Genomic DNA, 15,980 nt, shown 5'->3' with positions numbered 1-15,980 from the left:
TCTATTCCCAAGCAATTTCTTGTTATTGCCCTTTAAGCCAGAGCTGCAGGACTCAGGAGTCATGAGGTGTTTCTCAATGGGCTGGCTTTTCATCTTTAGAACAAGGAGAACAGGGAGACACACCTGGAAGTCAGGAAAGCAACTGAATGAATGAGAGGCGCCATGGACATCAGGGGCAAGAACCACATTCAATTCTGCAACTGTGGCATCTGACTATCAGGCACGCCACTCATTCCAGAGATGGATGTAAAGACTCACCAGGTAAAGGTTATTTTTATCCTGAAAGGCATACTGTAATTGGGGGATCCAAGGGCTTGTGCTCCGAGATAGTATGTTCCGTTCTTCCTCAAAAAATGAAACCTAGGAGGAAAAGAAACCCTTTAGACAATTATAATATAAAGAACGGAATGGAGGGCAGGGGATGACCTTTGCTCTGTCTTTAAGACTAAACTCATGTTTCCAGTTTAAAGAAATAAAGCCATCATTTAGCCTGGCATTCCATAAATCTATTATTCACCCACTTTGTCCACAATTTTTGCCAGAGCCATATATTAACTGTCCAATTACTTACTTAATGTCTTTCTTTAAAGTCAAACCACTTCCTTTGAATCTAAATGTCTCTGTCCCTAACGTTCCTAGTGCATATATGAACACACAACCAGTGTAACTCCACATCATGTACAACCACAAGAATGGGAAGTTATACCCCAGGTCTGTATGATACGTCAAAATACATTCTATGTCAAGTATAACTAAAAAGAACAAATAAAACAAATAAATAAATGTCTCTGTCCCTCTTCACCTTCCCTTCCTGAACAGTTCCATCAGGTGGAGCAAATCAAGGGAAGCACTGGAGAACCACAGAGCCAAGAACAGGGAGTCAGGAGCTGGCAGTGCACAGGGTGGCAACCAGGTGAGAGGCAGCCATTGTGGACTATCGGGGGACACCCACGTGTAAGTGTGACCTGAAACAGGTTATCAGGACCCACCAAGGGGACAGGGGATAACAACAGAGCTAGTAAAGAGGATGCAGGCTGCTGAGAAACTAGTAAAAATATTAAAATGACAACATCAGAGGATAGGGTTACTGCTATGGTTTGGATAAGTGTCCCCAAAGGCTCATGTGTTAAAGGTTTGGTCCTCAGCCCATCATGCTATGGGAGCAAGGCGGTTTTTAAGAGGTGAAGCCTGGGGGGAGGTCACTGGAGGCATATCGTTGAAGGGGATATTGGGACTCCAGCCTTTCATTGTTCTTTCACATCCTGACCATGAGGTGAACAGTTCTGTTGCATGTTACTGCCTCACCACAGGCTCAAAAGCAACAGGGCCAAATAACCATGGACTGAAACCTACAACCTGTGAGTAAGAATAAACCTTTTTTCTTTATAAGCTGATTTTCAGGTATTTGTTATAGCAACAGAAAGCTAATATAGTTGTAAACATGGAAAGTGTAAAAACTAAAATGAACCTTCTTGAGTTGGACTGGAATTAGAGATACTACAGTAAATATAGTTTTCAATACATAGGTATACAGAAATCAATAGAGGTAAATGTGTGTGTGTATACATGCCTCTTGGTGTATATATAGCGTATGTACAAGTAGGAATACTGTACAAATATACATGTATTCCTTAGCAGTGTCCACTGAAAGGAATCTGAGAGCAGTGTCATCCCAGTAGCAATGAGAACACCCAGTGTCCAGATCTTGGCCTCCAAACACCATTTTCCACTGAACAAGTCTTCTTAGAGAAAAGACTGATGCCAGAGAAAGTAAACATACATGAGAAACCAGAACTTCCGGCATTACCAGAAAACAAGAAACCACTCAAGAATGATTTGTCAAAGGGACACAAAAGCTAACCTAAAGAGACAACTTGGAAACAATTCAAGTATAAAAATAATGATAATAACAGATTGTAACACACTGACTGAAATAGAAAAAGAAAATCAAGTCCTCATAGATATAAATGAATAAATTGAAAGTTTTATGAGGAATGGGATATTTCCATTATTGGAAGGTAACTCCTCATAAAATTCTTATTTAGGTACAAAGGAGGAAAGTTTAACTTCACCATGGAAGAGCGTGGCAGGCAGCAACTTAATGCAGAAATCAAAATGAACATCATCCTGAATGTGGCAAACAGAAACCCCTATTGGAGTGATCAGAACAGCATCTCCCACCTGCAATATTTCTGCCAAAGATCTATAACCAGGATCTAAGCCTGAGCAATATCAGACACATCTAAATTCTACAAAACAACTGGCCTGTTATCATCAGAATCATCCAGGTCACGAGAGCCAGGAAAAAGTAAGGAACAGATGTAGATTCAAAGAGACTGAAGTGACAAGTAAATGTCAGGTGTGATCCTAGACTGGGTCCTTGATCCAAAAGATGTGACGGGGACAGCTAGTGAAACCTGAAGGAGTCTGAAGAGAGCCAGCATTAAGGTATCACTGCTCATTTACTGATTTTGACAGTTGTATTGTGGCTCATGAGAGAATGTCCTTGGTGAAGGAAATACTAAAGTTTCAGAAGTAACAGGTCAAGTTGGCAACTTACTTTCAAGGGGTTCAGCAGGGGAAATGCTATACTCTCCAATAACTAAATTTACATGTTGACCTGGCTAGTTCACAGCACACACAGTTACTCAAACACTAACTCCGGTATTGCTGTGAAGGTGTTTTGTAGATGTAGTTATCATCTATAATTAGTTGCCTTTAAGGAGATTTTCCTCAGTAATCTGGGTGGGCCTCATCCAATCAGTTGAAAGTGCATAAGAACAAAATTGCAGTTTCCCTGAGGAAGAAGTTCAGGACTGTATCATCAGCTCCTACTCAAGAATGTCCAGCCTATTGTCCTGCCCTATGAACTTTAGATTTCCAGTTTCCACATCATGTAAACGAACCACATGAAATAAATTCTATAGAAATGTATATACACGTGCATCCTATGTGTATATTCTATGATCCTTGTGTGTATGTATATTCTATGTGAATATACATCATGTATATACATGTGTGTATGTATATGTGTGTTTGCACACACACAAATACATAGTCACCGCTTGGTATCCATGGGGGACTGGTTCCAGGACCCTGTGTATACCAAAATCTCCATATGCTCAAGTCCCTGACACAAAATGACACAGTATTTATGTACAACCCACACACATCTCCCCATATACTTAAAATCACCTCTAGGCTACTATACAATATAAATGCTATGAAAATAGTCATACTATATTTTTTAGGGAATAATGACAAGAATAAAAGCCAATACATATTCAGTACATATGCAATTATTTCCCCCCTAAATGATTTCAGTTTGCAGTTCATTGAATTCACAGAAGCAGAACCCACCGCTATGGAGAGCAAACTGTAAGTATCAAATAGTTCAGGAAAAAAACACTGTATGCGGTGGTTATACACACACATTTATACTGGTTCCATTTCCGCTAAGAGCCCTGACTGATATACTGCACCTGCAACTTTTCTGTAAATTTGTGATCGTTTCAAAATGTAAATAAATGTAATTTTAAATATACCTCTCAGGATGAGAAAGGGTAGGAACTATTGAATGAATTTAACAAAATCATGTGAAATGCACATATAAATGTACCAAAGGGAATTTCTTTATCTATATGTAGAAAGTAGCAATCAAAAATAAACAAACACACTAGGGAAGGGAAACTCAGTAGAGCAGAGGCGGGAGAAAGAGGAGGGAGGAGAGGAAGAGTGGGGGAATGGGCGTGGAAATCAAATTCCTCACATGTATGAATTCATCAAAGTGTGTACGATTACTACGTACAACCATAATGTTCTAATAAAAATGAATAAATAAGCCTCCCATTTAGTTCTAACAACTGTGGAAGTCTGGGCTTTGATGCGCTGGTTAAACTATTAAATGTTTTTAAATAGTTTGTCCATGCACACATCCAAGACAAAATCTAAGCCATTTGGAGAACAGCCCGGCAGCCCGTCGCCAACTGTCCCTGAGGACGAAGCCTTCTTTTTGCTGACACATAAAAGGTGTTCGTGGGGGTTGGCAAGACGGAACAGTCTCCACCTTTACTTGCTTGACACTGACTCTGACCCCTGAAGCTTCCATTAAAGTAAATGGTCTCTGAGGACCTCTTCTGGTTGTCACAGTACCCTGGGCTCCCCGGTGACAGGCTTTGTTTGCAGGATACCACTTGTCCTTAACCTCCTCTCTGACTCTCCTTTCAGTTTCTCCCTGTGCTAACCTCTCTCCCCTCAGGTTCTTAAATACCAAATCCTCACCAGGGTTCTATGAAGGACCCTACTTTTCTCTGACAATCACCCTCTTAAGAAATGGGTGGATGGTTTTCATTAATTCCTGCATGTGTGTGATTTTAAAAAGCCCAGGCCACACCTCACACATGGTCATTTCAGGCCATTCACCTGGAGAAGGGCACATCTGTTTGAACAGCTCTAGGATGTGCCTGCAGTTCCTACATGCACTACTGAAGACATAAGCACTGCAAGGCTGGGCTACGTCAAGGCCTCTGCCCAAGGACCTAGAAACACCCGATGCAGTGACTGCTCGGTAGTGTACGCTGCTGATGGATGGGTCCTACCTTGATGTGGGAGGCCGGGTGAGCAGCCTCCACTCCTGTCTTCCAAACTAGTTCAAGCATCCATCATTTTTCCTTCCTATGATGCTGTTCACATTTCATTTCAAAACACAGAGGCCACATCATCCTTGGTCTCTGACAAGCAGCTTTCCACTCTCCACTGCCTCTCTGATCAGAGGCCACACAAAGTCACTAAAGTCTACAGGGAACCAGATCCCAACCGCCTCCTTCCAGAAGCCTAAATGATCCCAGTCACCTCACCAAGTGAACTGCAATTGAAAACTACTGTTCCTGGGAAGATGCAGAGTTATTGTATAATGGGTACAAAGTTCCTGATTGGAATGATGAAAAAGTTCCAGAAATGGATGGTGGTTGCGGTTGCATGACACTGTGAATGCTCTTAGAACTACTGAATAACACACAAAAAATGGTTAAAATGGTAAATTTTGTTATATTTACAACGCAATGAAAGAAATGAGGCTCTTGAGATTTCCCAGTTGTCCTCTACCCACCCATTTCTCCGTATATTTGTTCTAAACCACAACACACACGTGCGCACGCACGCACGCACACCCCTAAAGAGCATTCTGATACCCAGACCTCCAGAAAGTGATCGTTTCAAAATGTACATGCCACACTTACATCTGGCATGTTCTCACCACTTCTGTCCAGAACTACCTTACCCCTCCTCAGTGAGGACTTTCCCTAACTGTCCTGGGCAGCAGGACATCTCCCCTCACACCATCATTAATGAATTTGCTAATTGCTCTCCCCCTCTGCGATGCTTCAGCTGGAAAGCACCTGCTTTCAATGCTTGCATTTTTTTCTCCACTTTCCAAGGCTGCTATTAAACCCTGAAAGTAATAGCTGTGGAACTTCAATTCCCTCTGCAGGCTTCCCACAGAGCTGGGTACATTACCGGACACATGACGTGCACTAGAATGCCTGTAACTAATAAATTACTCTCTGAACTCCAAGGCTGATGGCAGTCTCTCTAAAACACAGCAGATGAATCAATATGCCTAAAGATAGCAGCCTTTCTTAGACGAAAGGAAAATACCACACCAAAAAAATAACTTCTTAACCAGTTATCAAACAAGCAACTCTAGCTACGTAACAATTTTATTTAACTTCTTCAAAGGCCTATTTTAAAGTCAGAAACACATGCCCACAACACAAATATCTAAAGCACCTATAAAAGCAAATGCTATCTGATTTACCCTATACTATGCATATCCCTGGATCCCCAGCTGACAGTCATAAAAAATCTTAATCATGAGTTAAAAGACCAATTTGGTTCTGAAAATAAAATACAACTATAGAATCGTGATCCAGAAATCAATGGAAATGTGTGAGCCTTCAAAATGAACCAACCTCAGAAAAGAGCTAAGAACACAAGAGAGCTTTGTGCCCATGCAACTGGAATTAACTATGGAGTCAGAGGAAAACTTGCTGGATCCTAGGTGACAACTCAGCAGATTACTGTCTTTGCAATGAACATTCTGGCACAGAAAGGAGAAGGGCTGATGTTAAAATGCTCTTACCTGCTCCTGGGCCAACAAGGCCTTCTTCTTCATGATTTTCATGGCATAGATGTCCCCGGTTGCTCTCTCTCTTACCACCTGTACTTCAGCAAAGTGGCCACAACCTACAAGACTTCTGACTTCAAAGTCCTTGGCTGAAGGCTGGAGCTCCTGTAACTCAGCTATGGTGTCAGAATCTGCAGAAGAAGGAAGTTACGCCCAGGAAAATAAAGCACTTGGAATACATGCATCTTTATGAAAGAAAGAAAAAAGAGTTATGTCTTCCCTGTCAAAAGACATTTAGTCACTTTCTCATCCATCATGAATAATTATAAAATCAGCACAAAAGTGTTTTTATATGTTAAGTTAAAATTAAGGGCTCCAGAAATTCCAAAGAACGGTTTCCATGGTAGCCATAATTTGAATCCTGTAGACTTAGAAAACAGGGAGGGAGGCTACAAACCATGCTTTCTTCTTTCTCTGAGGGCTGCAGGGCAGTGTTTGGTCAAATATACTCATCAATTTTTAGACTGGATTAGAATGTCAAACAAGTAATATGATTCTTATTTCAATCACCTTTGGCGTTAGCTTCCAGATGGTTCCATTCTAACTCCATGTACTCTGCTCGATATTATTCCATTAGCCCAAGTTTATCTCCCTTGCATGGTGTCAGTCAGAGTAATGCTTTCCTTGCCTTATGTTATGGTTTGGATCTGAAGTATTCCCCCAAAACCTCATGTGTTGAAGCCCAACATAGCAGTGTTCACAGGCAGGGGCTTTGGGGAGGTCATAATGGCTCTGACCTCATCCATGGATTCAATCATTTATGGATTCTTAGCTTAATGGGTTTTAGGGCAGCTAGTTTGTTATAAAAGCCTATTTTTTTTCTCTTTCCCTCCCTCCCTTCCTCTCTCTGCATTCTGGCTGCCATGAGGCGAGTAGTTTTGCTCCTTTCATGATGTTCTGCCTCATAACAGGCCCAAAAATGATAAGATCAAGTGACCATGGACTGAAACCTCTGAAATCAGGAGTCAAAATAAAATCTTTCCACCTTTAAGTTGACTTCCTCAGGTATTTTGAAATAGCAATGGAAAGTTGCCTGATACATTTTAACATGTAGCAGAGTTTAAAAAAGGGGACAGAGCTTAGCCTGAAGGACCAAATAGAGTTCTGAGATTTACCCTATAGGGCTAACATTGCCACACATCTGGACAGGCTTCCAACAATCTTTTGCTTAACAAAAGTCCAATCCCGCAGTCAGAGATCATGGAAGTATGCAGTATGGACTAATGGATGGTGGTTTTGGAAATTCACATACATTTATGAACACTCTAACTACACTAAGCTGAGACGTGGCTGTACATGTAATGACTTTACTGACTTGTAAGAATGGAGGAGAACTGTGGTGACTGACCCAAAACCAGAATCCTGCACATTATGGAAAAACTGTATCATATACAGGGGTTACACGTCAAAAAAGGTGAGAGACACCCACAATCAAAATTATCCTAGGCTGGCAGTGTAGTTCAGCAGTAAGCCTTGGTTCAATCCCCAGCACTAAATAAATAAACAAACAAATAAATAAATATCCTGAAGAATCCCAAAGGAAGCTGTCATGTGGAAGACCATGAGAATATATTGAAATTCCCCACAGATACTAGAATCCTCAAGAAACTAGAAGGGATGGCCATTCAGTGGTCAGGAATCAGATAAATTTAGGAGCAGTCGCCCTCCACATCCAGATATTCTGCATCTGCAGATTCAACCAACCTAAGGTTAAAAATATTTGGAAAAACCAAAAATTCCAGAAAGTTTCAAAAAAGCAATACTTGAATTCGCTATGCACCAAGTACTACACTGAATCCATGCAAATGAAGTGGTGTGTAGACACTGTACTGGGTATCACAAAAAGATCTAGAGATAATTTAAAGAATACACAGGATGTGCACAAGTTGTCACTTCATAAAAGGGACTTGAGCACAAGTTACTATGTCACTTCATTTAAGGGACTTGAGCATCTAAGGAGTTCAGTATCTGCAGGTGGTCCTGGGACCAATTCTCCATGGACACCACATTCTAGAGTCACACTCTACTCCATGAGTCATTCATACAATGAGAGGAGCAACAAAGAGACGGGCCATTTCATATTACTGTTGCTGAGTGGCATTTTGACTGATCAGCCAATACAGCTGTAATTATTATTACCTATCCCTTTGTTGCAAGGGTGGAGGTGAATTCTTCAAGGCACAAATAGCGAACTCCACCATATTGAGGGCTTCCTACCCACAGACCACACTCACTGCATCCTGTCATGCTCAGTCTCTTGGGGATCCCCTTTGGTGGAGCCACATGAGTTCATTGTGATCACTGTAAAAAAATAAATCTAAAATACTCCATGGAAATAAGGAAGAATACAATATGGAAGCAAAGTTGAGAGCTGCATGGCATTTTCCTTTGGTCCTGACTACACTGTGCCAAGCCCTGTCTTCCTTCTCAGTCCCTTTCCAAGTTTCTTTCATGTCAAGTGTTTGAGTTTTGAATTACAATTCACCAAATAACGCTGACTTGCAACTTTCTGGGTTGAACCTGATGTCATCATTGCTTACTCAAGGCCAATCTCTCTGAATTTCCTATCAGGCCTTGGGCCCCAAAGTGGCTTATGGCATTGTCCAACTTAATAACTCTGAGTCTGCCACTGGAGACTGCCAGGCATCTCAATCACACAAGTAGACAAACTGCTTTGTAGGCAAAACTACCCCAACACTCTTGAGAATTTAAAGAAACCAGTCTGAATCTCCATATTTTTACCCAGTCTTTTGGATGATGAAGGAGAAGAGGCAGGATGCTAAGATCAAGTTTATGACTATTTAAAAAAATGCACTTCACGATGTGTCTCACGATACCAGCTGCTTCTATGACCCAGAATCACATCAACCCTTCAGCCCTATACACTTTTTCAAAGTACTTGTGGGTCCAGTACTGAATACTGAGATGACACTAAAGACCCAAAAAAGCACAAAATGCAAATGTAGTCAAGGTATGGCTTTGTCAGATAAACATTCAGACCCAGGGGGCAAAAGCCAGCAGCACTGAGTCGATTGCTTCTCTTTTTTGAAACTCAGTAATCCAACATATCAATTTCTAGAAATCCATCATTCACAAAAGCCTCATACGTGTCCTCAGGGGAAAAGATACATATGAAGATGCTCATGATGAGAAGAGTTGTCACAAAAATCATCAGAAACAACTAAAGGTCCATCAAGAGGGCAGTGGAAACAATCTAAAAGTCCACCCACACAGAGGAATATTAATTAAGTACATGTTGAAATGAATGACAGGTGTCAATCTATGTTAGAATGTATAGTCCCACAGGAAATTCTTGTCTGTTTTGATCAGTGCTGCAACCCAGTACCTAACATAGCTAAGTGCTCAGTAAATATTTGTTGAGTAAATATATTGCTAAGGAAGCAAAGCTAGTGGCAAAACATTTTACACTTGTGATCTATGTGGTGTAAAATTAAACTCGTAATGTTAAAGCAAGAATAAAGTGGGCTGACAAGTGCTAGAGTCGGTTGATTGGCACACAGGGATTCATACTATTCTTTTGTAAATTTCCATAATCAATATTTTTAAAGCAGACACAAAAAAAATTGGAACATTATGCATGAAACTGTTGGCAGTGGTTATCTCAGACACATAAAGATTCTGAGTGGTTTTTCTCACTACTATGTATGTGATGTGCTATGATCTAAATGCTTGTGTCCCCCCAAAATGCTTATGTTGAAACTTTTTTTGCGTGTGACAGATACTTCGGATTGAACTCACAGGCACTTTACCAACATCCTCAGTCCTTTTTATTTTTTGAGACAGGGTCTTGCTCATTCGCTGAGGTTGGCCTTGAACTCACAATCCTCCTGCCTCAGACTCCCAAGTCCCTGGGAATTGCAGGCATGCGCCCACAAGCCTGGCCCTGTGTTGCAACTTAATCCCAGGATGAGAGCATAGGTGGAGCTTTGCAGAAGTGAGTGAGGCCTGAGGGCTCCATCCTCATGAATGGAATTAGTGCTCTTAAGGAAGAGGCTGAAAGGAGTGTATTTACCCTTCCTGCTACATAAGGACACAGCCGGAAGGGGACATCTTTGAAGCAGACTGAGGGCCCTCTTGATCAGACTTCCCAGTATGCAGAACTGTGAGCAATAATTTCCATTGCTTATAAGTTACCCCATCTTAGCAGCCAAAGGATGAAGACATGATGTTTAACCTTTTATATTTAATTTTGTCTTGTGTTTCCAAGTGGAAAAAAAAAATTTATCATGCATCCATAGATTCTACAGTTATGGAACATTCAGAAGGTTATTGCTATAGTGAATGTAACAAAAAAGGTACAGAATTTCAGCCTCTCTCAAATCACCAAGAACAGCCTAACTGATTGTTATCAATACTTTTCTATATATGTTTTAATATCACATTTGCTGTTTTTTTTTTTTTTTTTTTAAACAAATCATGGTACTGTACTTAATGTTTGTCTCTTATTTTGTTCATTAGAAATATGCTCATTCAGTGGGGGAGGAACGGGGACTGAAATGGAGTGGTCAGATTTCATACATGTATGGATTTTGATGGGATGAACCCAGCTACTATGTATAACCATAATGCTCTAATTTTTGAAAATATGCTCATTTAGCAAGAATTTATTAAGCATCTAATATATGCCAGACACTGTTTTAGGCACAGGAGATAGACTGAAGAGTAAAGTCATGTGCCACATAACAATATTTTGGTCAACAAGGGATATCATATGGGACGGAGGTCCAGTAAGGTTACGGTGGAGCTGAAAGATTACCGTTGCCTAGTAACCTCACAGCCATCCTAACTTCATAGCACAATGCATTTCTTATGGGTTTGTGGTGATGTTGGTGTAAACAAAACTACTGAGCTGCCAGCCACATCAAAGTATAGTGTATGTAATTATGTACAGAGCATATTTGATAATGACAATAAATTACTATCTTACTAATTTATGTACATAACATACTATACTTTTATCATGATGCTAGAGTATACACCTTGTATGATAAGCATCTCATGCTTACTATAGCTCACTTGTGTCAAGAGGTCACATCAATAGAGAGGATTCTGAATGTTCCCAAAACAAACAAAATGATAAATGTTCAAGGTGATGGATATACCAATTACCCTGATCTAATCATTATGTTAAAATAAGCATGTACCAAAATATTACACTATATCTCAAATATGTACATGTCAATTAAAAAATTTAAAGGATGTGTTTTAAAATTATTTTTAAAAAGAGGTCAGCGTCAAGTGATTGATGTATCTCATCCAGGTTTTGTAACTACACTCTATTTCGTCCACCAATGACAAAACCACCTAAGGACACATCTCTCAGAACACAGTTCCATAGTTAAGTGACACATGACTATAATTAGGGAAGAAAAATATTCATTCCTTGGTTCCCAGATGCTCCTTCCCTGTCCCCTCATCTCCGCCCTGCACAAAATCAGGAGCATCTTTGCTGGAGGCGCCACTTCAGAGAGAGAGTCTCAGTTCCATTTCCACCTCAGCCCCCAAAGAAAATCTCATTCCTACGGGAAGACTCAAGAAATTGGCAGCAGCAGCAGCTTTGGACACCTCTCCACATGGAAAAGCAAAGCTTACATTCCAAAACAGATACTTGAAAGGAAAAAAAAAAAAAAAAGAAATTGTATTAATGTAATCACCTGACTTTAATCATGGCCTTTCACAGTCCTCCCTGGGGAAGCCAGTGAAACCGACCCCCGCAAAAGAGTTCTGCCAGGAACAATGTGAATTCCCCTGAACCCAGTCCCAGATCACTGAATGGTTCCTGATGAGCAACTGCTTTTAAGAAACCAGGAGGAGGGGCCTGGAGATGGCTGGCCTTGGAATGCACTTTCCTTCCTCTCCCACTCCCCACTTGAGAAGGCAGAAGCATATTCAAATAAATACATAATGATGAACAAATACCCCAGGTACATTTTAAAGGTACACAACGTATTAAATATTGTCGAGGTTGTTGATTATCATTGTTGGGTAACATACACTGTCCGTGATGAGCCAAGCAACATAAGCCTAGGCTGCCTATTAACTCATTCACAGCCCTATTAGATATACATCACCCACTTTCCACAGATGAGGAAACTGAGAACAGACAACATATGTGTAAATACTGAAGGTTATTAGAGTGCACCTACTCAATTTTGCTTACTCGGCACCCCTAGTTCCTGTGGGTAACTGCACATCCCCATTCCATGAGGTCCTGGTAATCACCATGCCCTGGCCACTTGAGGAATCCAGACAAGATGGACCACAATACTTCACCTCCTGACAGTCAAACGACCCAAAGCAGAGCCAGCTAAAATCTTCCCTGGGACTGTGAAAATCTAAATAATGGAATAAAATCATTTGGGAGAGTGTAGAAGTCAGTCGCCAAAAATGGTACCCAAAGAAGCACACCACTTGGATTCACATCCCTGCGCAGTGTGCTCACATGTGGAATCTGGTGGCCCTATGATCTGCTTCAAATAGTGCAACACAGCTGCTATAGTTTGGATCTGGAATGCCCCTCAAAGGCCCACGTGTTAAAGGCTTGGCCCCCAGCTTGACACTACTGGGAGGTGGTGAAACTCACAGGCTATAGTTTCCTGACCCCTGATATATGAGCCCACATAGGGAGCCACATGGAGAGCAAAAGGCCACCTCCCTTTAAGATGTGGGGCCTAGTATGAGGTACCACAGTCACCAAGGGCAAGCCCTTGAACGAGACAGTGAACCCCAACTCTTCCTCTCTCCTTTTTGTTCCTGGCCATGAGGTGAACAGGTTTCCTCCACCACACACTCCCACCATGATGTACTGCCTGGCCATAGCCCCAAAAGCAATGGTACCAACGAAACCTCCCAAACTATGAGCCAAAATAAACCTTCCCTTTTTTTAAGTTATCTCAGGTATTTTGTTATAGTGATAGAAAACTAACACAGTAGCCAGAGATCCCATGTCTATTCCAAGAATGAGCCTTCAGAAAGGCTGGAAGTTTCTACTTTTATGCTCTTAGAAACACTGAGCTGCCAAATGGAAGTGTGGCTGTCCTGCTGTAGACCACATACATCAGGGGTCAGTAAAGCCTCTTCTTAAAGGACCAGATAGTAAATAGCTTAGGCTCTGCAAGCCCTTTGAATTCTGTCCCAACTAGTCAAATGCTGTTGAAGTGTGACAGTGGCCACAGGCAATACAGAAATAGGCAGGCATGGCAGTGTCCCAGTAGAGCTTTGTTTATAAATGTGCATCACAGGCTGTAGCTCCCTGACCCCTGATGTAGAGGCCACATAAGGGATCCGCATGGAGACTTCATGGGGATGGACAGAGAAAAAAAGAGAGAACTCATCTCAGAGTCACAGCTGAGCCCAGCCTTCCAGCAGGGAGCCAAACACTCAGGGAGCCATCTTGAACATTCCAGCCCAGGAGAGCCCCAAATGACTGCAATCTTGGCCAATGTCTCACAGAGCAGAGGAATCTCCAGCTGAGTCCAATCAGCCACACACTCATGAGAGGTAATACAATGACTGTTGTTTTAAGCCACTGAAGTTTAGAGTGGTAGGTAACACAGCAATGTTGTAAAAGGCAGTATTTCTCAAATTTGGCACTCTTGACTTAGTGGGCCAGGGAGTTCTGTGTTGTAGGGGCCTTCTTGTGCATTGTAGGCTATTTAGCAGTATCTCTGACTCACCCATTAGCTCCTGGCGGTACCCTCCCCCACCCCCTAGTTATGACAATGAAAAAGTGTCTCCAGATATTACCAAGAGAGCCTGCAGGGTAAAATCACCACTGGTTGAAAACATTGGAATAAACTAAAAGAATATAAAACTGGGACAGCAGCAGCCACTGGGGCACCTCCCCACCACATGGAAACTGGGCAAAGTCTGAAACAGGGCGAAGGCAGGGCTGGTTTATGATTCTGAGAGGCCCTCGGCACTTTTGCCTTCATCAGCCCTTTCTCCATAAAAAAGAAATAAAATACAATTACATTTATGACTACAAATTACATTTTATGACTACATTCATATAAAGAATACAATCCAGGGAGCTAGAGGTATAGTTCATTGATAAAGTATGTCCTTAGTGTGCATAAGGCCCTGGGTCCATTCCCCAGCACACACACAAAAAATTTTAAATAAATAAAAAGCCATAATCCAGAATCATGATTCATTTTTTCTTATGATTTTAGATTAAATTAAGCTAGTTAAAACAAATTAAACTTAGTAAATACTATGAGTCCTAAGCACTGTGTCTACTATGGCTAATGGATAAGGTAGTCCAGAGTAAGTATAAGGATGGGGCCTGGGGTGAGAGGACATCATTCAAGTTCCTGGAACCAGTCTTGTTCGAAGCTTGACTCATCTCTGGATTTGACAATTTCATGGTTAATAAATTCAATCTTTGAATTGAGTTTCTGTCACTTGCAACCAAGAAACTTGACTTACCTAGTCTCCCCGCTACAACAAGAGGAACTGGGTCTGTCTTATTCAGACCAGTTTTTAACCCACTACCAACAACCACTATCTCATTCTGCCTTTGGCATTCATGTAATATTCTATATCAGACAGTTTTTGAGAAAAAAAAAATTCTTCCAACTTACACTTCTGGACAAAGTTGCTCACATGCTTAATCTTCATCAGAGCAGGCTGACTGCATTCTTCAAAGAGAACAAAGAGGGCATCTAATATCCCTTCTCGGGAAAGAGGAGACATCTGCTGTTGAGTCATGAAGGGTGGTTTCCCCTAAAAACAGCAAACAGCAGATGGAGACACTGTCAATAATGAAAAGCTTTGATCAATAACATCCACACAGAGTAAATTACAAGCCACCAACTCAACTAACTGCTCACGACACTCTACCAGCACAATTTTGTGGCTTTGTTCTATAAAGCGGCACCAATTGACAGTCATGGTCACTTGCATGATTGCATTACCGTGGGTTTCTTTTGGTAGCACCTGGAAAGAAAAAAACCCACAAGCATGTCACAGATAAGTAAGGGTCCGAAGGCTGGGGCTGTAGCTCAGTGGTAAAGCGCTTGCCTAGCATGTGTGAAGCACTGGGTTTGATCCTCAGCAACACATGAAAATAAAGGTATTGTGTCCATCTACAACTAAAAATATTTTTAAAAAAAGAAAAGAAAAAGAAAGAAAGGGTCCTAAACCAGGAATGGTGGCATGCATCTATAATCCCAGCTACTTGGGAAGCTGAGGCAGGAGGACCAAGTGTTCAAAGCCAGCCTGGGCAATATAGCAAGACCCCATCTCAAAAACAGGATCCTGCAGCTGGGGTTGTGGCTCAGTGGTGGAGTGCTCGCCTAAAACACGTGAGGCACTGGGTTTGCTCCTTGGCACCACATAAAACAAACAAATAAAATAAAGGCATTATGTCCATCTACAACTAAAAAAATTGGGGAAAAAAAAAAAACAGGATGCTTCATTCTTAATGCCTGAGGCTCATGGGAACATTTATTCTGGACCTGCTTGTTCTGACCCTTTTCTGTGTCTGTACAATAGGAAACAACGACTGTCACTTCTTTCATGTATGCCCAGAGTCTGTTGATACAAACTTCAATTTCCTTAATCCATTCAGAGTAGTTTAATTCATTCGGAGTAGTGTGTACAGAGTAACTGTAAGCCGAATTTATTCATGATCAGGAGGAACAGTTACAAACTGGCAGACTGTGTCTAGCCCACAGACATGTTTTGTTTGGCCTGTAGTGTTTAAAATAATTTGAATTATCTGCCAATATTTAAAAATCAGGATATTTCTTTCTCTCTTTTTCTCACACAC

The 15,980-nt window shown here is 41.3% G+C and overlaps 1 protein-coding gene across 10 annotated transcripts in view; it reads right to left on the bottom strand.

Moving 5' to 3' along the window:
* CIT (citron rho-interacting serine/threonine kinase) overlaps positions 1-15,980 on the bottom strand; it is a 156,460-nt gene that overhangs the window by 135,754 nt on the left and 4,726 nt on the right. For all 10 annotated transcript variants that reach the window (XM_079151227.1, XM_079151230.1, XM_079151232.1 and 7 more), the window contains exons 3-5: positions 14,791-14,932; positions 6,140-6,315; positions 259-360 (exon numbers count right to left, since the gene is read on the bottom strand). In XM_079151227.1, coding sequence (XP_079007353.1) covers positions 259-360; positions 6,140-6,315; positions 14,791-14,932 — 420 coding nt within the window. The remainder of the gene's footprint in view (positions 1-258; positions 361-6,139; positions 6,316-14,790; positions 14,933-15,980) is intronic.

The sequence above is a fragment of the Sciurus vulgaris genome (genome assembly GCF_902686455.1).
Source record: "Sciurus vulgaris genome assembly, chromosome: 8".
Classification (NCBI taxonomy): Eukaryota; Metazoa; Chordata; class Mammalia; order Rodentia; family Sciuridae; genus Sciurus; species Sciurus vulgaris.
This window is presented reverse-complemented; position numbering and strand designations above follow the sequence as displayed.